At 55.3% G+C, this 22,077-nt stretch overlaps 1 protein-coding gene across 1 annotated transcript in view; it reads right to left on the reverse strand.

Annotated features, from left to right (window-relative positions):
- The window catches only part of MN1 (MN1 proto-oncogene, transcriptional regulator), a 46,194-nt gene extending 25,014 nt beyond the window's left edge, over positions 1-21,180 (reverse strand). Inside the window, exon 1 of the mRNA XM_058531679.1 lies at positions 16,633-21,180. Within this exon, the coding sequence (XP_058387662.1) occupies positions 16,633-20,377 (3,745 nt within the window). The 5' untranslated portion in view covers positions 20,378-21,180. The remainder of the gene's footprint in view (positions 1-16,632) is intronic.
- Between the last annotated feature and the right edge of the window lie 897 nt (positions 21,181-22,077).

Here is a 22,077-nt window from a genome sequence, read left to right on the forward strand (position 1 = left end):
TAAATGATACACAGGCAGATGCTCCCCGCTCACAGGGGTCCCAGGAGATACCAGAATTGATCCATTCAACAGACAGGCAGACCGAGGCTCAGCGAGGTTGCATGGCCTTGCCCCAATCACACTGTCACCTCCTGGCCCCCAGGCCTGGGGCTCTGACCACTGCCCCTTCACCTGTGGGGAACAGATGGGGAAGATTTGAATGGTCAGTGGGAGACTGGGAGTCGATTTTTATTTCAAGCATCTGTTGGTGGGAAATCAACTTCCCGTCTCGTCCTTAGTGGTTCCAAGCACGGGCTCCCACGTCAGACAGGCCCACGTGTGAATCCGCACTCTGCCCCGCCCCCCAGCTGGGAGACCTTGGGCAGGTCACTTGGCCTCTCTGAGCCTCAGTTTTCTCATCCATAAAATGGGGCTTGTTATGATTGGCGCTCCATGACTACAGCCTGTTACGATTCCTTTGCAACTCAGAGAGTCAGGGAGGAAGGCCAAAGAAAAGTTTCCAGAAGATGGACGCCCGGCCCAGGTCACCCAGAGGCTCAGCCCTCTGCGCCTTCTCGAGGTGGCCCCAGCTGGGCCCGCACCTTCCTGTCCGGGTGACCTCTGCCAGACCTGGAGAACAATGCCTGGGAAAGAAGGAAATGAAGTCTCCTGGGGCCGGGACGTAAATCGTGGCCTGCCCAGATCAAGAGCGGACGGACATCCCCCACGCCCCCCACCTGCTGAGCACTTCCCTTGGGGCCTGAGCTGCTCTGTCCTTGGGGAGGGTGCGGACACCCCCGGCCCCAACCTGTGGCCTGGCTGCTGCCAAACTGCTGGAAGAGAGTTTCTGCCTCCTGGGAAGGAGCCAGGCGTGAAGGAAGAGAAGGGAAACAGACATTTCTCGGACACTTTGGGCTCAGATGCAACTCCCATGAATTGCGCACCTACTATGTGCTGTCAGATCCCATCCCTCCCGCACTCAACAGCCTCCCTTGGCTCCCCAGCACTCTTGGAATCAAACCCACCCTCCTGACTTGACCATGAAGACGAGCCCTGAGCGGTCCGGCCCCTGCCTGCCTGGACCATCTCTCCCCCGACATGCGCCCCTCCCCGTTCCTGGACCCTGCCAGCTCAGCCCGGGCTCAGGGCTCCCACATCCGCTGTCCCCTTGCCTGGAACACCCTTCCTGCACAGCTTGACACGCTGGCTCCAGGGTATGGGGACCTGTTGTTAAAGATTCAGGGATTGTGCAAGCCGGTTGACAGCTGACTCACGTTGGTAGCTGGAGGTCGGCTGCGGCGGGAGAATTTTCACCAGGGGAATCAGTAAACGCTACAAAGAGGAGCTTCTCCCCGCCTCCCCCAGAGAGCTGGTTGTTGAAAGTTACCAGCACACCCCTGGCTGGCTCCTTCTCATCATTCAAGTCTCAGCTTAACTGTCACCACCTCACGGAGGCTTCCCTGGTGGCCCAGAGTCTAGAAACTCTCATGCACGTACGTCCCCTTCATCTAATTCTCTGTTCCAGCCCCCACTCTGTGACATCCTTCTTGCATGTTGTCTGTCTGTCGAGCTGTCCCCTCCCCAAGAAGGTAAACTCCGTGAGGGCAGGGGCTTCTGTCTGTCTGGGTCCCACTGCACCCCAGCACCTAGAACAGCGTTGCCACGTGGTACATGCCTGATATGTGTTTGTTGAATGAATAAATACTCCAGGCGCTTTTGAATTCAGACTTTACTGCCATGTTCTGAGTATTATTTTGAGCCCAACCTCAACCTGTCACTGTAGTTCAGGTTTCTCAACCTGGCACTTTTGACGTCTGGGGCTGGATAATTCCTCGTTGGGGAGGATGGGGACAAGGACGGTCCTGTGCATTGTACAACGTTTAGTAGCATCCCCGGTCTCCAGCCTTGAGATGCAGGGAGCACCCTCCCTCCCTGGAGTTGTGACAACCAAAAATGTCTCCAGACATTGCCAAGTGTCCCCGTGGGGGGGGGGTCACATAGTCCCCAGGTGAGGACCACAGCCAGGGCCCTCAGAGAGGGGTGTTACTCTCCCCAGTTTGCAGCCAAGGACACTGAGGCTGGGAGAGCTGCCGTGACTTGGCAAAGGGTCCAGTGTGGGAACAGACAATGACTCCCCTCCGGCTGATCCCAAAGCCCAGGGCACAGGGCTCATCAACCTTCTGAGAAGGGCACGGGGATTACACCTGTGCTGCGCGTGAGCAAACCGGGACTCAGAGAGGTGACCCACCAGCCCAAGGCCACACAGCACATGAGTAGCAGAGCTGGGATTTGAACCCAGGCCTGTGACTCCTAAACGCTCCCACCCTCACCTGGGGCAGAGATGCTCAATCACTTCCAAGCTCAGTAGCTCGCTCTCGCTCTCGCTCTCGCTCTCGCTGTTCAGCCCAATCCTGCCAGGTTCCTGAGGCCCCACCTGGGGTGCCAGACACAGGGTTTAATTCTTCTATTGCCAACTCCCAGGTTGTTTATGGCTGGCATGGGCTCCTGGCAAAGTGCTCAGAGGCCGGGGACCGGCTCATCTCACGAATTCCTTCAACCAGAAGGCTGACCATCACTCACGCGGACCAGGGAACTGGTCCTCCAGCGCACCGGGAGAGCTGTCAGGTGGAAGAAAAGGACCACGGTCCTGCCATCCCGCCGCCAGCCACCTGGGCCCGACCACGGCCAACCCCACCAGCTGGGGTCAGCACAGCAAGGGCCACACGGGGTCTGACCGCTCCGCACAAGGAGAGGGTCCGACAGTGAGGCCTGAGATTGCTGCTGCCCAGCCCTGCCCTGTGACACGGTAACATCTACTGAGCAAGCCCCAGGCCAGGCCCTGTGCTAAGTGTCTGATGTGCAGCCTGGCATGGTTCCCCTCCAGCTGGCACCACTCGACAGCCGAGGATGAGTCACACAGCCCCTCTGTGATTCATTTCCTCACCCCTAAGGCGGGACAGACCAGAGCAGCACCACCACCCTGCACTTCGAAGGGTCATATGACAGTACATATGCAACAGCTGGTATACAGCAGGTGGTCAATAAAAGCTGGTGCCAGCACAGTGCTTTCTGTGTATGGGGTGGTCTCCTGAGTATCTACTCATGTATATATTAACTCACCAAATCCTCTGAGTCCCAGCAGGTAGGAACTAGTATTATGCCCTTTCACCCATGAGAAAATGGAGGCACAGAGAGGTTGAGCAGCCTACCTAAGATCACACAGCTAGGAAGTGGCGTTGCTGGGGTTTGAACCCAGGTTGCCTGGCTCCAGAGTCTGTGCTCTTAACATATTATTATAATCACCCTATTTAGTCCTGTTTAGCTAAAATCATGCTATTTAGTCCTCACTATACTTCTTTGAGGTCAGCACTATTTTTTTTTTTCCTTTTTCCAATTGTAGGAGGAGACCAAGCTGGCAGCACTGAAGTGGCTAAAGTCACACAGCTCAGAAGAGTGAAGGGCCAGGCCTGAACTAGGCCACCCGTCTGGCAGGATCCGGTGCTCCTGTGGCTTCCCCAAGTCAAGAACTGTCTCCTATACAATGTCCCCCTCCGTAAGAGGAAGGGGAACAAGTGCTGCTGTCATCCGGAACGCGTGTCATCGTGCTTTCTGGTAAGACCCCGGCCCTGGTCTGCACAAGTCATAGCCAGGCACAATCAGATCCTAGCTCCCAGGTGAGGGGGTCAAGAAGTAGTAAGAGAAGGCCAAAGCTGAGGGTCAGCGATGGTCCAACCCTTGTTCTGCAGCTGTGCTGTGTGACCTTGGCTGAGGTACTTGCCCTCTCTGGGTCTTAGATCTCTCAGCTGGAAAATGTTGTGGGGAAGGGGCACAAAAATGGGAGTTCTCTCCCATTCTAAAATGTTAGCTAAACTTTCACCTTAATGCCACTTCAATAGTGAAAACTACAAGCATGTGTTTCTGGAATGTCCATCTACCGCAACCCTGCAGCTTCAACCGCTGTCGCCTCTGGACATCTAAATTGCCAACGCAAGTCTATCCTGTATCTCCACATATAAACACCCAAGGCAGGAAAAATTTGGTCAGCAGACACTGGCCCATGGCAGCCAGCACAATAAGCTTTCAAGGACTTTCCACAACGATGCTGCCACAGACTTCTGCTGGAATGCATGAAGGCAGCCTTCTAAGAAGTTCTGAATTTCCTCTCCTCCCCAAATGGCCACATAGGCCCTGGGGGAGAGCTTGCCCACAGAACCATCCCTCAGTGGATGCTTGGAAGCTAAAAGCATCCTCTTTCACAGCTGCCACGTAATCAGGAGCAGGCATGGGGGCACCCAGGTCTCCCTTGTAGTAGTGAAAAAGGCAGAAACGGATGCACCAAGAGGATGATGGGAAATTCCTTGGGCAAGAGAGGCGAGCATCCTACCCAGAGGGGGTGAGGGCGCCCAGCACAAACAGCTCAAACTTCAGGACCAGTTTCTCAATTTGTTGAAACCACCAAACACCCTCAAACTCACCCCAGGAAGAAGGAAGAAATAACCAAATTGTGGGCAAACCCAGCCCTCTCCCTGTTCCCGGCCTTAACGTGGACAGGGAAGAGACAGAACCGCCATCTCCATGCTCTGCAGGATCTAACTTCAAAATCTTGGGCTCAGAGTAGAGAGGGAAGGGGCCTGTTGGCAAGTGGGATACCAGTTTGTGCAGGCTTAAAAACAGATCCATTTCACTCCAAAGTTTAAAATGAAACATGCTCTTGTTTGGGAAAAGAATTTCATTAGGAGAAAAATATAATATAAAAATACCCATTTAGAAAGAATGTGCTATTAATTCTTAGCACTCTCTGCAGAAGGGAAAATTGCATTTTTATCTAAATGGTTTTTCTGCATAAGCCATTTACTATATTCTTTGCCTCTCTATAATAGGCCCTGCTACCATTAGTACTAGGACGACCAGGCTGAGGGCTGAAATCGCCCTCAAACACATTTAACACAACTCCTGAAAACCTATTCCAACAGGAACCTCAGCAAACAGGCCCGGCTTTCCTTTTGTAAGGAAGAAATAAATATCGCTGGGGTCGGGGGGGTGTTGGGAGTGGTGTGCTGATGGGGGAGGAAGGGACAAGATGGTTTAAGTTAAAAGCAAATGCTCTGGGTCCCTTCAGCCAGCTGTAAAATTGCAACTGATTTTTGGTTGCACGATTGCAACCATTCAACTGCCTGCGTGTGTCCAGATGCGTGCGCTGGTATCACACACACACTCACAGTGCGCTGGTATCACACACACACTCACAGGTTTGCATCAAACAAGGAAAGGATGCAATTCAGGAGATGAAAAAAAAACTCTTTTTAAATGTGAAAGCAAACACATCAAGATAGTAATACTGCTATTTTCCCATTAAACTAAGTTTCTCTCAATTTGAAAAAGTGAGAGTAATCTAAACAACACTTCCAAACAAATTGCATGGAGTTTGGGTGTCGTGGCTTCCACCATACTTAACAAGGGAAAAACCCCCTCCATAGACAAGCAAAAACCCAGGCGGGGAAGGCGCCAGGCCGCTTTGCCACATTCTGCCACGTCCCACCAAACGTGTCCGCCCCCACAACAGCGCACGCCTGGACCTCTCCAACTTCGAAAAGCAACACTTTTTCTTTTTTCCAAAAAGTTAAAAAAAAGTCTTCTAGCTCTTTCAGCTCTTTCTCTCTTGGATTCCCAAAATAACTATTTAATACCAAATGTCGGGAGCTAAATTAATTCATTAAGGGAACGCAGGGGCTGTGATGGGCACCGAGCGTGGGGCCCTGCGATTTCGCTGCCAGGAGCCAGAACGCCTCGGGCCGCTCTCTTCCGGCATGGCTGGGCCCATAAATTCTTCCTTTCAAACCAGGAGTCCAGAAATGTCATAATTATAGCTGATACAGGTAACAGGTGTGCCCCTCGGTCCCTCCCACCCCCACCGCCACCGTCTTCCAGACGAACTTCTGGAAGATTTAGTGGTCTGGCCTAGAGTGTCGTAATTACAGGAAACGACTCTGGTTTTAAGGGTCAGATAAAGACCCTCTCCAAATTTAAGGCCAGGCACCAATGTCCATTAGACTTTAACGGGCCCACATAAAAAAAGAAATTGTATCCTCATCTCTCCAAATGCCTGTTTCCTCAGCGACTCGAGTTCATTTCAGGCTGGCTCGGAGCCGAAAATACTCGGTCCGGCCCTGGCTCTGCACAGGCGAGGGCTCGGTGGAAACTGATGTGCAGGGAATTAAGCAAATGGGGGGTGGGGGTGCTCGGGAAAGCCTTTGCTCTGAAATGGTTATGATCAAAACGTGTCTTTCTAAAAAAAAAAAATAGAAGTGGAATTTTAACCCATCATCTGGAAGCAGAGAGATAGGAAGAGTGTGGGGGAGCCGAGGGAGGAAGTGGGGGTTACCCAGAGACGCCCGGCTGAAGAGCCTGCACCATCAAAATGACACACGTTCCCCTTTGGAGACTCAGTGTTCGGAGAGGCCAAAGCTGCAGGCTGTTTTGCTCTGTTTTTTCTTTTCCCAGCTTTCAAGGCTTATGCGTACTTTCCCTTCCTTCTTTGGAAGTCAAACCATGCGTTTCTCTAAAAGTTACACACACACCCCAGCACCACCATTTGTCAAGCAGCAGCAAGGAAGGTGCTCCGAAGAGGCTGAAGATTCCTAACTCGTCTCCGTGTCGGTGCTCAGCTCCCAGTCAATTAAGAATTTATGCTCTGAAACTTTCCGGGGACCAAGGCAGGAGAAGAAAGCCCATGTTCTTGGGCTGTCTCCAAGGCTCTGGGAGGCTGGGTATGCTGGATGACTGGGCTTTTCCTCCACCTTCCTCAAGAAGTGATGGCTGAAGGGGCCACTCGTCCTCTCTCTGTCCTGGGGAGGTGGCGGGAACTGCAACCTCTCTCTTTATTCCGTGATGGGTGAGCAGGCCCATTAGCTCACACACACACACACACACACACACACACACACACACAATTGTAATCCCAGCAAAATGCTTCACACACACCGAGCATAAAATAAATGCTTATTAACTAAACTGCCCCCAAATAGTGAAATGTACAAGTAAATTAATCATGCCTCTCCCAGAGGCCTAACAGGATTACAAATTCGGCAAAAATTGACCACACTGAGATCAATAAGCTTCTACTTAAAACTGAACGGGGCCAAAACTTTGTATGAGCTTCTTCTTGAGGAAAAAAAGAATACCTATTTTTTTCATTTCTTATTAGGACTTCTCAGGCCTATGTGTGTCTGTGTGTGTGCGTGAGTGGGTGTGTGTGCGAGCGTGCACGCACACGAGCAGAAACCAGCCAAAGGCCTCCAAAGCTTTATGCCCAGACAATTTAGAAATAGTCACGGCATAAGGATCGTGAAATTGCTGCTGTTTAAAAAAGCCAAATTTTGGTCCACAGGCTCCCTTCCCTCAAATTCTAAACAACCACCAACAGTTACATTGCAGGGGATGAAAACGGTCAGTCTGTTTTGAGCCAATTAGGCCTCACTACAAAAGCACTCAGGGCTGCTGAGGGCTGGCCCAGGGGTCCCCAGAAGGGGAGGAAAGAGGAGACTCTAATTTCTCCAGCTCCTTTCCACACTTGGCTTATCTCAAGTCAGGGAAACCTTCCTCTTGCTGACTTCATCCCTTAGTTTCATTCGCTTTTTGCCTACCATTCAGAAAAAGAAAAAATACATATATTGTGTGGGAGGGCACTGCTTGCCTTTCAAGGCAGTGGGACTTGCCTGCAAGGTCTGCGAAAGCCAAGAATATCCCTGGAGGGGCTCCGTGCTGGGAGGGACGCCTCAGTGGTCACCTCGCAGGGTCACCAGGGGAAAGGTCTCTCCTTCTTCCCACCCCCATCGTCCCTCTTTTATGGAAAGATATGGGCACACTTGCAAAACTCGATGCATCTGCACAAGGCCTCACGGGGCCGGCTCCTCTGCAGGAGAAGTTGGCCACAGTCACATTAAGAGGGCCTGACCCACCCGGGGCCTGTCTGGGTCTTCATCCCCGCCAGCCCCACATGCCTGCCTCCGCCACTAACTAAACAGAAAGGGGCCCTGATTGCTAACAGACCCATGATGCGGTCCTCAGTCCCAGGCTGGGTCCTCCACACCTATTTCCCCCACACATCTGCAGTCATGTGGAAGCCCCAGGCCCAGCAGGGAGAGCTCGGTCAAGAACTTTCCGTCCTGTGCGATGGCCGACACTGGCCCCCAAGCAATTCACTCACCCCCAGTCTCGCCCAGGAGGTGCTGTATACATGACTTCCACACTTATAAATTATTTTCCACTCCTGAACCCCAAGTATCAGTAAATTATATTTTGACTCATACAGATGCATTTCTCCCGCCTCCATCCATCCCTCTACTACCCACCCCCCGAGAAAATAAACTGCACCCCAATCTCCATCCAGTCTTCCTAACTAGGGGTGTTCCCTCTCTGCCTTCCAGCTCATGGGAAAGCAGGGCAGAGCATCCACATCAGGGCTCGGGCCCTACCATTTTCAAGGACTTTTCAAACAGCCCATGCGGCCAGGGTAGAACCCGCTTCCCTCTCAGTGAATTCTCCTCCAACCCGCGCTTTCTCTGCAAGGCTGAGCTTTGGGGATTTCAAAGCAGGCTATGTTTTCTGCAGATGCCCCCACCCCCTCTCTGATCATCAGATGGTCCCTCAGAAGTATTTTATTCCTGGTGGTCTTGCCAATCATTCAACAATGCTTGTGTTCCAAGATCCAAGGGCGTCTGAAAACGCGGCTTCACGGTAACTAAAATGGGTCATATCTTTTTGACATCTTGGCCTGCCCTGGATGAACAGGGAGGACAGTGTGTGTGTCTGTGTGTCTGTGTCTGTGTGTGTCTGTGTGTGCACGTATGCAAGTGTGCATGCATGTGCAAGTGCGTGTATGGAGGGGTTCACTCATTAACTGTCACCTCACGTTCTGGGAGCTCCCAAACACGACCAGGATCACCACACCGGGGCCCTCAACTTCGGGGCAGACGGATATCCCCGGGCACACCACGCAAAGCCAGCTGCGTCACAGAGGCCTGAGACCGTGTCACTTCAGTGAGGTTTTTGACCCCAAGCTTTAAGATCAAATGACATCTGTGTGCCCAAACACCTTTTAAATTATTATCAGCAATGAGAAGGAAAAACTAATTTTAAATCCTCAGAATCCAACGCCTCTCTGGGCCACGTAGTTCTCATGAGACAGGCTGCAGGGGAAAAGGCCGCGAAGGGCCTCAGCGCCAAAGCTGGCATTGCCTCCGACGGCGTGACAACAGCCGTCTATTTCTGAGTAACTGCCGAGATAGTTTTTGAGACGTGCAGGATTAAAGCAAGACCTGGTTCCCTCCCGAGTGTCTTCAAAGCACTTGATTTTCCAAAGATCATCCGTGGGAATGGGCGCCAAGTGTGCCTTTGACAGAGGGTCTCCCTGGTTCCCTAACCTCTTGTCCAGCACACCAACCTTCACCCAAACCAAACACTAGCTCGGCTAAGTCAGACCACAGCCCAGAAAAGCAGAGACCGCTCGAAGGAACGGAATCCCAGGGCCAGACATTTCATGAGGAGTCCAAGATCTTCCACAGGGAGGTCGAGGATGGGAAGGAAGGCGGAGGCTAGCGGTCACACAGCCGGTCCTACCAGGGGAAGCTGGATGAGCTGAGTTCACTGGACCCTTGAGCTTTAAAGATCAGAACATAAAAACCTGCTTTCCCCTAACAATGGGAGTCTGTGTTGGGATGTTTATTGAGGGCTTTTCCCCTTTTTTGGACAAGTCTATTCCATGTAAGATGTTCCTTCTGGGACATTCAGAGAGAGCCAATTTGTTCTCATGAACGCACCCAGACCTCCAAACTGTTAAATTCAATTGCTTCATGTTTAAAGGGCATTTGGGTCCATACCATGATGTATAAATCGTGAAAGGATATGCACACGATCGCTATAAAGTTCTCTCTCTGATCCAGCTTCTCAAGGAAGCGGTGATTACGAAAACCCACCAGCTTTCTCAGCAAAGAGGGAGAATGAGAATTGGGGACACTGTGGCTACGACGGACCTGCACTCCGTAGGGACCATGGGTGCCAACCCAACGTGGCCTTGTAGGGCCCAAACTTGAAGCTATCCGGAATGGGTTAGAAACAGGTCCTTGGATTTCAAGATTCGGGGAAAACTGTAGCAGTTTCTCCGCTGCCCCCGCCCCATGTTCTTTCTGGGCAAACACCATGTTGGGAGCAGACCCTCCACTTGCTTCCCTAACCTCAGAGGCCGCTGATTAAAATGCAGACCAGCAAACAAAGCAGGCCTCCGCGTCCTATAATGATCACACCCCCAGAGAAGGATGTCTCTCAAACACCCTTCCTCACTCAAGTCAATTCAACTTAACTCTGCTTTTCCATCCCGGTCACAGAATAAGTTTGGTGTTTTAGCTCCCTGAAGTGCACACCCACAGGGTGTGTTCTCACTGCCACCCTAAAGTACCTGAGGGCTCAGATGAGGCTGCCTGTTGGATGTGTGTGTGGTCACATCGTCAAAAATGATCAGGGCAATTTCTGCACTCGGTGACCCATCGACAAAATGTGCCAGGGTCCCAGAACCATCTCTTCCTTCGGGTCCCATTCACGGTTTCTCGGGGCCCAAGTGTCACTCAGCTGGGGACAGTCGGCTGAGCTGTTGTGCATCAGGACACAGAGGGTCCCTGAAGACCAGGCTGTGACTAATTCGAAAGCCCAGCGTCGTCCTCGCCACGTCGTGGGTACCAAAAGATTACAATAAAGGAGAGGAATTTCCATAAACGAGAAGCAGCGTCCACTTCCCACAAGTGGAAAGGGGAGACAGGGAGCGGGGGGGGGGGGGGGGCGCTGATTCAAAGATTCCTCTCCTGGCTGGAGAGTGGTGTCAGCTGGACTCAGCCAGAGAGACACCTCCACGCACACTCACGCACGAAACCCAGCGAGGGGCGACGTGCGTCTGCTACCAAAATACTCCAGATCAAAGTCACCCACAGCCCGGGAGGCCCGGGAGGCCGAGATTTCGTAATTAGGATCTTCAGAGTCCTCCCTCTATTTTTAGGACCTGTGCTCATTCAGCCCTTTACAGAATCAGAACCTGTCAGCCAAGGCCATTGAGACGGAAGGTTTAGCTTCTTTCCCCACTCGCCTTAGGAGAGCAGATTAAGGATAAAGTGGAGGAGTACCCGGATGATCTGGTGGAAATACTCTTGGCCATGCATATGCATATGTGTGTATGCCAGGGTGGGGTGAGGGGGATAGAGAGGGGCGCTCCTTCACATCCGAATTGCGTGGGCCCCCACTTTCCTCCCGTGAGCTACAGAGAGACCCAGACCCGACACCCACCTCGGCCGTGCTCTTTCAAGCCCACCCCAAGACCACTTCATTTGGCTCCACCGTGTGCGAGAAGCCGAGGAAACTTCAAAATTTTCCCCCAAATGTCTCTCTTCTCAATCACGCGCTCATGTATATATCAACATCTCCACCACTAGCAATCAAAACCCACACTCAAAGCTGTCCACCCAAGACATGCCTAAAAATAGACATTGTCCTGAAACAAACATAGCGCTCAGCACGTCAAAACCCTGACTTGAGTCAAAATCATGAAGCTGGGTTATTCCGGCCCCTCCAGACTGAAGGCTTGGGTAGAACAAGCAAGGTGCAGGGAGGGAAGGCTATAAGGTGCACCCACTGGTCACAGGGGGCCCCTGGAGACCCAGGTGCCCTCTGGCATGAGAGGGTTTGGTGCCTTATGTTGTAATGTGTTTGGGACGCCTGCTTGCCCACATACACTCTCCGGACATTTGATCCTATTACATAAAGCTATAGCCTTTTAATCTCTAAAATTAACCAAACAGAGGTAAATATAGTATTCCTTACTAGGAGTGTTTACCTCCTCAGTGCTCTCGGCAAAGAGCAGAGAACACCACCCGATGTCATTGTCACTCAAGTGGAGAGAAAGGTGATTTTGCTAAATCTTCCAGCATGGAGTGAGTTTGGGAGAGCCTGTGAAATCCCAGGGATACACTCAAGTTTGCTCTTCCAGAGTGGGAAGAATTTCCCTCCTCTAATTTCACCTGGTCCTCCCGTACTGTTTATTAAAGATGTATATTTTATATCAGCAGAGGGTATCAAGTAACTTCTTGGCGAGGGCAGCCGTATGTTCAGGGTCTATTAAGATTCTTTGTGGAAATTTAAATACCTCTGTCAGGCAAACAAAATCATATCAGGAATCATAGAATTTCATTGCTAGAAGAGAAATTAGATTAACCAACCCTCGATCCTTTCCTAGAAACCTCAATAAAACAGAAGCACATTTCAACAGTGTCTTACTTCCGGTCTGAAGGGGCCTCGAAAGAAATCTAAATGAATTTATGTGAAAGAAAGCTATCCTTGAGGAATGGCCTTCAATCTACAAAAAATTGTCTATATTTATATATATAAGGATATATAAGTATATATTACATATTAGAAGGCAGCGGCTATTTAAAATCAAAACAGCCAGAATAATCCAGGGGCAGAAACCATGACAAGTTCAATACCGATAAGCTTCAGCCCCTTAAAACATCCTTGTCTCTTATTAATATTTAGTAGAAATGTATAATTGTAGATGTGAGCTAGGCTGGGATTTTATGTCGGGAGGCGGGCAAAGACAGGTTTATTACAGCCATGAAATATTAAACAAGCACCAGAGAACAGCAGCAGTGTGTCCGGGACCAGCCAGGGAGCGGGGCAGGCCCTACCCTCAGCTGCACAAAGTGGGCTCCTCTCTGTTTACATTACTCCTGATCAACACCTGCGAAGTTTTGGGTTACATCTTCCGGAGGCGCAGAAGTCACAGGAAGGCACGCAGCCCGGGCTGGGTGATTTCTCGAGGAAACGGGAAGGCAAGGCTCCTTGCCTTCCCAAAACAAGTTTGAATGAGCCTTCAAAATTCTCTCCACGGCATGGGGAGTGGGGAGAACGACTCAGGAAAGCAGCACTAGGATGCCCTCTCCTCCCTCAAGCCTGCCCCACATCTAAGGAAATTCAATGTTCAAATCCTGCCTGCCTAGTATTTCTCAGCACTGACTCACTGTATTCCAATTGGAACACTGAGAGAAGCATGAAATTCCAAAAATTTCTCCCGCATCACTGTAAAAACATCATACATCCAAAATGGGCTGGATTGCATGCAGAGCACATACAGAGACCTCTCCCGTTTCAACGTGTGTGAAAGAGCGTTTCTAGACTGCTCTGGACTTCAAGATAGAGAGCAACCAACAGAATGGAAGTTTGGCAAGGATAAATTCATTGCAGAATACGGTTAATTCAAGTTTTGAAGATTGTAAGGGGCAGGAGAGGGGAAAACACACTTTTTCAGACTTAATATCCTTTATCTACAATCTATCATTATCTCTCCTTCTCTATCTCTTTTGAAATTCCTCCATAGCCACACACCTATTACAAACATAGGTGGACGATTCTGCAAACTAATTTCAAATTTATGTAATCCTCACTGATGTAATAGATGTCTGAATAGGCCCAAACTCAGGCTGTTTTTTTTTTTCTTTGCACTACCTCACCCTTCCCCCACTCCACTTTGTGCAAACAGAATCTCATGATGAGATGGAGAGTTTCATTACATAAAAGTTGTTGGGTGGGTTGATTAAGAAGTCAGAGGAAGCATAATCTGGAAAGGCTCACTTTCCTGTAAAAACATCATAATCACATGTGATTCTGGCCTAGACTTTTCGACAACTGCAACTTGCCAGTCAAATCCCCTCCCCTCCAAAGGACATCTAAACCCCATAAGACAATCTGGGCACGTCCCAGTGGCTACACGGCTTGTGCAGTTCTGAAGACTTATCCGTTCTCTCCAATCCGAGCACGGATCATTTTGTTAAATACCGACTAGTATTTTGTCATCGGAGCGAAGAATTTCAGAAACGGTGTTAATATTTAATCACATTAGTACTGGTGTGTTTTATGGCGTGACAAAATAAAATATCATTACAAAAATGAGCTTTGCCTGAAGGGGGGGGGTGGGAGGTGAAAGAAAGTGCTTGCTAGGGCTGGAACCTAGAGAAGGAACATTCAAAGGCTCGAGACACCACTGCTTCCTGGCTGATGGGACCGTGGGCCTGCGCTTAAGGAAAACCAGAATGTTTTACTTAAAAAATTTTTTTAAGTCTGTTTTGAAGTGGCACACTTCACTCTGAATTTCAGCCAGGGGACTCGGGGGCCTGTTGAAGGCTCTGTGTACCTATTTATACAACATGTACAGATGGAACTGTGGGGTGTTATCATAATGAAAAGTTTAATCATCCTTATTTACTACCAGTAAGGGAGCAGAAATCGGATGCAGATACCTTATAAAGCCTTAACTAGCAGCCCCAAGGCTACAGAAGCTGCGAGTGACCTCAATTCGGGGCTTTATCTAGGAAACTGTCCTTCCCACATCACAGAGTGGAAAACAAAAGAGGTCAAGTGGATGTCCCTGCCGAGGCTTCTCAGGCGGCCAGCCCGGCAACCCGGTGCCTGAAGGAAGTCCCCGTCCTCCCCTGGGCAGGGGAGGGCGGCGTTCAGCTTACAGGGGAAATCAACCTTAAAGTGCCTAGCATCTGTCTCCAGAAACATATTTTCCCTCCTCTGACTGTGATAATGAAACAAACAAAACAAAACATTTCTTTAACGACATTTCTTCATTCACAGCCTGCTATTTTTTTCCTGTAAAGGAAAATTAGTTGGACGGGGAAAGGAGTGGTGCCACACCTTAAAAAAAAAAAATCTCATTAAAACCACTCAATTCCTCTCCCCCTAAGTCTAAGGCCCTCCAAAAGACTCGCAGGCAAAGTGCTACTGGTTTTTCTTTATTAATTCTCTAAATCGGGTTTTTTTTTTAAACTTTTCTCACCCCATTTTGGCCAATATGTTCTTAATTACTGGGGGGATGGGAGCAGGGGGAGGGGGAGGGGCAGCCAGGCCAAGCCAGGTAAGAGTGACAGGGGCCGGGATTTGTGCTAACCAGCTATTGATCGCGGGACCGAGATGTTGTGTACAAGAAAATAAAAGAGAAGGGGGGCCGAGCAAGCAGGATGCTGTGTCCAACTCCATTTTCAAAAGGAGGGGGGCGGCGAGGAGAAGAAGTGGAGGGTCCCAAACTAACCAATTTATGGCCTTGCCTGGGAGAAGCCTGGAGAATGCTGATGCTGGCCGCAGCGTCTGCTGTGCATGCTAAACACGCGGCTTCAAATGAGAGAGCCGCGTCCCGGGGCTGGGCAGTGGGCGAACAAAGAGAAAAGCAGCGCGGACGCATTCATGAATTAGAAAACCCAAGCGGTTAAGCTACTCAGGACTGGGGCGCCGCGGAGAAAGCCCCGAGTTCTGAGCCACCCAACTCCTGCCAGCTGCGCCTCCCCTCCTCCTCCTCCTCCCTCCGCCCACCCCCATCCCATTCTCCCAAAACCTACGCTCACCTCAAACCCAGAGTCAAGAGATGGCAGGATGTGGGGAGGAGAAAAACCAAGTCAGAGGAAAAGAACTCTAGGAGAGGGCAAGAATCCGGAGACGGATTTTTTACAACACAAGGTTAAATCGCCAGCCACTGGCTCCATGGTAATATTCCGCCTGGTGAAACCAAGGGGCTTCAACTAGGGTTGAAAAGAAAAAGGTAGGAATGGAAAAAAAAAATGATGCTACCTAATTTTAAGAAGCCATTATCTGTGGGGATTAAAAAAAAAAAAAGCCCCAATAAAATAAAGTGGATATCTACTGCAGCCCTGTCATCTTTAGGTTAAAAAACTGTTATGACTTGAACTGCCATGGCGGTCCATTTCCTAACCCCTATCCCACCACCTTAAAGGCCTCTAGGCCTGGCAGGGAGGGAGTGCTCAGAATGCAAACGAGAGCAGGGACCGGACATCTGTCACCAAAGCCAGGCGAGATATTGACAAACGCGGGTCCTTTGTGTCTTAAGAATATATATCCATATCCCCATACCCAAATGATGCCCTGGCTGAGTGGTCTGGTCTCTGCCAAGCAGACTCCACCCCAACCCCAGCCCCCCCACCAAATGTCAAGGAGATGCACCCTGAAAAGGCAGCCTGTCTCTTACCACCCCGACAGGTCTCCAGTTTTTCAATGAAACTCTAATAGTTAAGAAGAGACAAAACAGCTATTCATTAGGAACAAATGTCAAATTAGGCATTGCCTCTGCGTGATGCTGCCTGCCGACACCAGAGCTGGTAACTTTCTTTTCTCAAGATGCTGGCACACCAAAGGGAACTCAAGCTGGAGGTTGGCTGACTAGGAGAAGATGCAGAGGCATTAACACAACTTCCCAGGTGTCCTGCCAGGAAGGGGGGGGGACACAACTCCTAAAAAGTGGAACCAGCCTGAATGTTGAGGGTGAGGAAGGGTCTAGTGTGAAAGGAAAGGGACTTGGTCCTCTGAGCAACCAGCAACTCAGCTAAAACTTGAGGAGGGGGGACTCTACAATAATCCCCAAAGGAATGCCATCTGGGTTCTTATCACCCTGCGGAACTAGAATCTACCTGGCAGCCCTGTGCTCTCCTAACCTCTAGGGACCTCCTTCTTTTATGAAGCCTTCAAGGCCTGGGAGGCTGAGGCCTGCAATGGGGTGGGCGGCTCTCCAGGGGTCAGAAGGGGACAGGGAAAGAGTGCATATACCTTCTTTGCTGTTGGGGTTCTGGGGTTTGGTCTTCTCCCAGGGCGCCAGCGTCTTGTCGTCGTCCGAGCTGTCCACCAAGGCCTTGTCAGCAGGCATGTACCAGGTGGCGCTGTGCTCTGCCATCAGCGAGTCCAGGTCGATCGTGCTCATGGCGCTCTTGACGGCCTCAGAGCAGCAGCTGCCCAGCTCGCTGTCGCCATTCTGCGCGCCAGAGGCCCCGACGGCACACTCCCCCTTCTTGCCACCCTTGAGCCCCAGGGGCTGGTCCTCAGAGATGCTGAACTGCTGCCTCTGCAGCTGGATCTGTGCCTGGAGGATCTCCAGGGGGTGGATCTCGTCGGGTGGCGGTGCACCGCTGCTGCTGGTCGGGGTCCGGACCTGCTCCAGGCCCGGCGTGCCCGGATGGCCCGCGCCGCCGCCGCCGCCATAGCTGTCAGGGGTCGAGGTAGAGGTAGACAAGATGCCCAGGCCAAGCGGGGTTGCCTTCGGTCCGTGTTCCCCGGCGACCACCCCACGGGGAGGGAGTTTGGGCGAGCCTGTCACCAGAGGGCTCCTACTCGCTTTGGCCAGGGCCGGGGGGTTGTCGGAGCTGGAAGACACCTCGTCCTCGTTCGGGTAGCTCGTGCTGACTTCGTCCGAGGCGAACTCGCCCACGTGCGGGGAGCTACCGTCCGACTTGGCCCCGCCGTCCAGGGACGCCATGAGGTCTGGCTGGTCCCCCAGGAGCAACTCGGCCCCCTTCCCCCACGATGGCGATGTGAGCGCTTTCTCATGAGGCGTCGGCGCCCCGCGCGCATCGCCAGTGGAGCTTCCCCCGACGGCTGCGCCTGGCGCCTGCTGCTGCCCTGGGCTCACCCCAGGCGCGCCCCCGCTGTCCGGCGCTGCCGAGTACTTGTCGAAGAAGGTCCCGGGGCTCACGTGACCACTGTCCCTTTTTCTGCGACCCCGTCCCCGGCCGCCGCCCCCGGGGACCGGCTTGCCGTCGTTCCCCGTCGTTGATTCCAGGGTGTAGTTTGGGGAGAGGCTGGTGCCGTCCCCCTGGGCGGGCGGGTTGGGCGGCCCCGAGGCTTTGGAGCTGCTGCTGGTCCCCGACGGGCCTCCGGGCCCTGGGGCCCCAGGAGCAGTCCCTCCGGGGAAGTAATCCGAGCCTGGGTTGCCGGCCACAGTCGCACCTTCGGTCTCGTTCTGGCTCAATTTCCTCTTGCCCTCGGGCGGGTTCTTCTTGTTGAAGGTCACGTTGAGGTTGGGGGCCCCGAGGCTGGCAATCATGTTCTGGCAGGCGGTGGAGAGCGCAGCCAGGCAGCTCTGGCCGAACAGGTTGTCCTTGGAGCTGGGCTTGTTGAAGGAGCCGAGTGAGAGCGCGCCCAGCTTACTGGCCGAGGCCCGCTGGCTCGGTTGGAAATCAGGCTGCGGCGGGTAGGCGCCCCCGCCGCCGCCGCCGCCGCCGCCCGTGCTGCCGCCGCCCCCACCCGTGCTCGGGGGCGAGTTCACGCCTGGGCCGCTGTGCGGCGTGGCCTGCCGATTTGCCGTGCCGAACGGGAAACCAGGCTGGCCCGCGAGCGCGGGCGCGGTGAAATCCGGCGGCGGGGGCCGGCGCTCGGAGGGAGCGCTGGGCAGCCCCACCCCAGCCCCGGGCGACTGCAGTTGGCCCAGGCTGGCCAGGCTGCCCCCGAACTGCAGGCCAGGGGAGGGCAGCGCGGGCACGTGGCCCTCTCCGGGCATCCTCAGCGGCTCCTGCAGAGGGCCCCGGAAGAGCACCCCTGAGCCGCCCGGCGGAGGGGGCGGTGCCAGCCCGGGGTCGTGAGGGCCGCAGTCAGCGGGCAGGCCCGAGCCGCCCATCCTGCGGGGCAGCAGGTCACCTGGCGGTGGATGCGGCCCTGGGAACCACGCGCTCTCCTGCGCCAAGTGCGGCGCCTGCTGCTCGAAGGTGCCCAGTCGCCCCGCGCCCGCGGCGCCGCTTTCACGCTCAAAGTTCGGCTGGGCCAAGCCGCCCACCGGGCCGCCGTGCACCAAGCTGCCCTGGCCCACGTCCCCGGGGTGGCCTAGCTGGGCCAGACTGGGCTGGCGCAGCCGCTGCTGCTGATTCCGCGACGCCATCTGCTTAATCATGAGGGCCGCGTTTTGGCGCTGCTGCTGCTGCTGCTGTTGCTGCTGCTGCTGCTGCTGCTGCTGCTGCTGCTGCTGCTGCTGCTGCAGGGACTGGTGGTCCGGGGCCGGATGCTGCAGGGGTGGCCCCGAGGGGAAGCTGTCGGGCACAGGCGGCGTGAACTCGCCGGGTAGGCCCGAATAGGCGGAGGGCGAGAGGTGGTTGTCCAGAGCGCCGTTATGCATGCTGCCGTTCCACGAAGCGCAGCGGTCCACGCCCGCGCTGCCCGGGAAGTCAAAGCGCGGCCTCTTGGCCACATTCATGTAGGGGGGTGCGTCGAAATGCTGCAGGCGCTGGTTGGGCGCCTGCTGCGGAGGGGGGTGCTGCATGTTAAACACAGGCTCGGAATAAGGGTGCATGCTCCGGTTCTCCAGCCGGTGGATGGGGTACTCGAACTGCGCGTGTTGGCTGGGCAGCATGGGGCCCCCGTCCTGCAGGCCGCCGCTGGGCGTGCCCGCCTCGCCCTGCTGGGGCCGCGGGAGCGCAGGCGGGCACGAATTTTGTCGGACCAGAAGCCCAGGCGGCGGCGGCTGCGCCTGCGGCTGCGGGGGCTGCTGCGGGGGCTGCTGCTGAGGGGGCGGCGGGGCCTGCTGAGGAGGCTGCATTAACGGGTGCCTGGAGCCCACTCCAGGCTCCAGACCCACGGGCATCTTGCGGGCCCCGCCGAACCTCTCGAAGAACACGCCGTGCTGCTGCTGCTGCTGCTGCTGCTGCTGCTGCTGTTGCTGGGCGTGCATTTTGGACAAGCCCACCATGCCTGCAGCTCTGGGCATGGACGAGGCACCCGGGAAAGAGCCCCCGGGAACCTGGCGACCAGCCGCATAATGAGGCAGCTGCCCCTCGGCATCGGAGGGCGAAAACATGTCGAAATGTCCTGAGGGCGCGTCGCCCGGGTAATTGTATTCCAGCGAGTCGACGGCTCCTTGGTTCGCCACCCTCCGGGGCTCCAGACTGTGGGAATCGGAGCCGCTGGAGGCGGGTAGGCCGTGGAAGGAGGCGGCTCGGTTAGGGCTCTGGTCCAGCGGCAAGCATGGGGCAGGCACGGCGTGGCCCGAGGCGCCCGAACTGTGGAAGTCCGGAAGGTTCCCGGGTCGCTGCGGGCCGAAGCTCTCAGGCCCCTGGCTCTCTGCCATGTGATCGTAACCCTCGGCGAAGGGCGGCTGGCTGCCCAGGCCGCCGCCGGCGCCGCCGTAGCCGAGCAAGCGACCCCCGTGCAGGCATGAGGCCCCTGGGTCCGGGCCGCCGAAGTTGCCCCCGAAGTGGGAGTGATGCTGGTGGGGGTGATGGCCTCCTGGGTGGCCGTGGTGCGGCTGCTGGCCTCCAAAGAATCCGTGTACTGGCTGCGCCTGCAGCCCCCCCGCGTGCAACTCCGAGTGGCCGCGCGCGTGGAAGCCGTAAGGCTCCATGTTCATGCCCAAGATCGGGGGCTCGCCTAGCGCGCTCATGGCAGGGTCCACCGGACCAGGGGGTCCCCCCGCGTGGAAAGCCGGGGCCTTAAAGTGGGCGTTCATGCTTAGTCCGGCCTCGTTAAAGTTCCTCTCGCCCTGGCCAGCGTTCCTGCTGTTGATCTGGGGCTCGAATTGGTCCAGCCCAAACATACTTGGCGGGGGGCGGGGGGATCAATAGGGCATGACAGCCTGCTCTCCGCGGCGCGCCTCCGGCCAGCTACTCGTTCCGGCCCTGGGTTGGACGCTCCGGGACGCTCAGCACGGCGGGGGCGCAGCGCGCACCGCCACCTCGCCTGGCCTGTGGAGGCTGGGGGCTATCTGCTCCTCTCCCGAAGCTCTGGCTCTGCCCCACGCGGGCCTCTCACATCTTGCGGCGCCGCGGGGCCTCCAGGAGCCGTGTTGGGGGGCCCATGCCCCGGGGGCTTGGCACAGCCGCGGGCGGGTTTGCGGAGAGGGGACGGAGCTGCGGACGAGTGGAGACAAAAAGTTAAGTGGGGGAAAGGAGGCGGGAAGAGGGAGGGAGAGCAGAGCGATCACCTTCTTAAGTCCGATCGGATCGGGTGGGGAGCCCCAGGACGCCGCCGGAAGCCTCCCGGAGTCCGTGGCGGAGCTGCTAAAGGGCCGGGCAGGGAGACCCTTCAAAGCGGTGGCTGGCGCCGGGGCACGGATAGAGCGGTCCCTCCCCCCTCCCCCCGGAGTCCCCGCGCTCCGCAACCCAAGCCTCCTCCAAGCACGATCCGGTCGCACAGTCCCCGTCGGCCCCGAGCAAGCGGCTACTGCTTCTTCAGCGGGTCGGAGGACTGGAGGCTCCGCTCGGCATCACCGGTGCCCGCCCCCGAGCCGAGGGCTCAGCGCAGCTGGGGAGGCGGCGGGCGCCCGGGGTTGGAGCGGAGGGCTGGGGGAAGGCGCGGCTCCCCTGCTCCGCGGCGGGTGCGCTGCACCCCGGCGCGCCGCTTCGCGGCCACGTCCGCTGCCTGCCGCTTCTGTCTTCCGCTGTTCGGTCTCTGAGTTCGCGGAGGTCTCCGCGCCCCGTTCCAGGCGCGGACGGGCAGCGAGACGAGGGGTTGGGTGGCTCCAAGGTTCAGGTTCCCTGCCTCCGCGCCGAGGTGCTTCGCGAGTCCCCCTCGGACCTGGGCAGGGGGGCGTACGCGGGTTGGGGGGCCACGCTGGGCAAGCAGGCTAAGGCGGTCCGGCTGTGCTCTCGGAGCCCGGATTGGGGGGGCGGGGGCACCTCTGGGGGGTCCGCGCACCCCTCTCCTGGCTGGCGGGGGGGCTCTGCGTGGGGCGTTCCGAGGGTCTCGGCTCCCCTCTCTGTGTCTGCCTCTCGCCCAACGCCGGGAGAAGCAGCAACAAGTTTTGCATTTCAGCAATCAATTTCAGCCATTACATTTGCACCAATCAGCGCAGCCCGAGCTCCGGGTCCGGGGCGGGGCTCGCTCTTAAGGTGGTCCTGGGTGCCGGCTGCTGAGGCCCCCGCCACGAACCCGCACTTCGCCAGCTCCTGGGTCCCTCGCGTCGGTCTCGCCTCGGGGTCCGGCGCCAGTGCGCTGGGGGCGCGCCCTGGCCTCCTGGCGCGGCGGGCTGGAGAGGGTGCTGGCGGAGAATGGCGGGAGCTGGCTTTGTTCACCCCTTTACTTACACAGTTCCCAACTCCCCACCCCCAACTGAAGCGAGACCTGCGGGGTGGGCAGGGGGCGGGGAGGTGGGCGGTAAGCGGTGCGGGGCGCGCAGACAATGGGGTCGCCAGGCAAAGCTCCCGGACTCGCCACGGAAAGTCTCTAAGTGACGGCTGCGCTTCAGCTCTGGGGCGAACCCTCGACTCTCCGCCGCTGTCTGCTTACTAGTGGCGC

The sequence above is a fragment of the Diceros bicornis genome, chromosome 35, assembly GCF_020826845.1.
Source record: "Diceros bicornis minor isolate mBicDic1 chromosome 35, mDicBic1.mat.cur, whole genome shotgun sequence".
In the NCBI taxonomy this organism is placed as follows: Eukaryota; Metazoa; Chordata; class Mammalia; order Perissodactyla; family Rhinocerotidae; genus Diceros; species Diceros bicornis.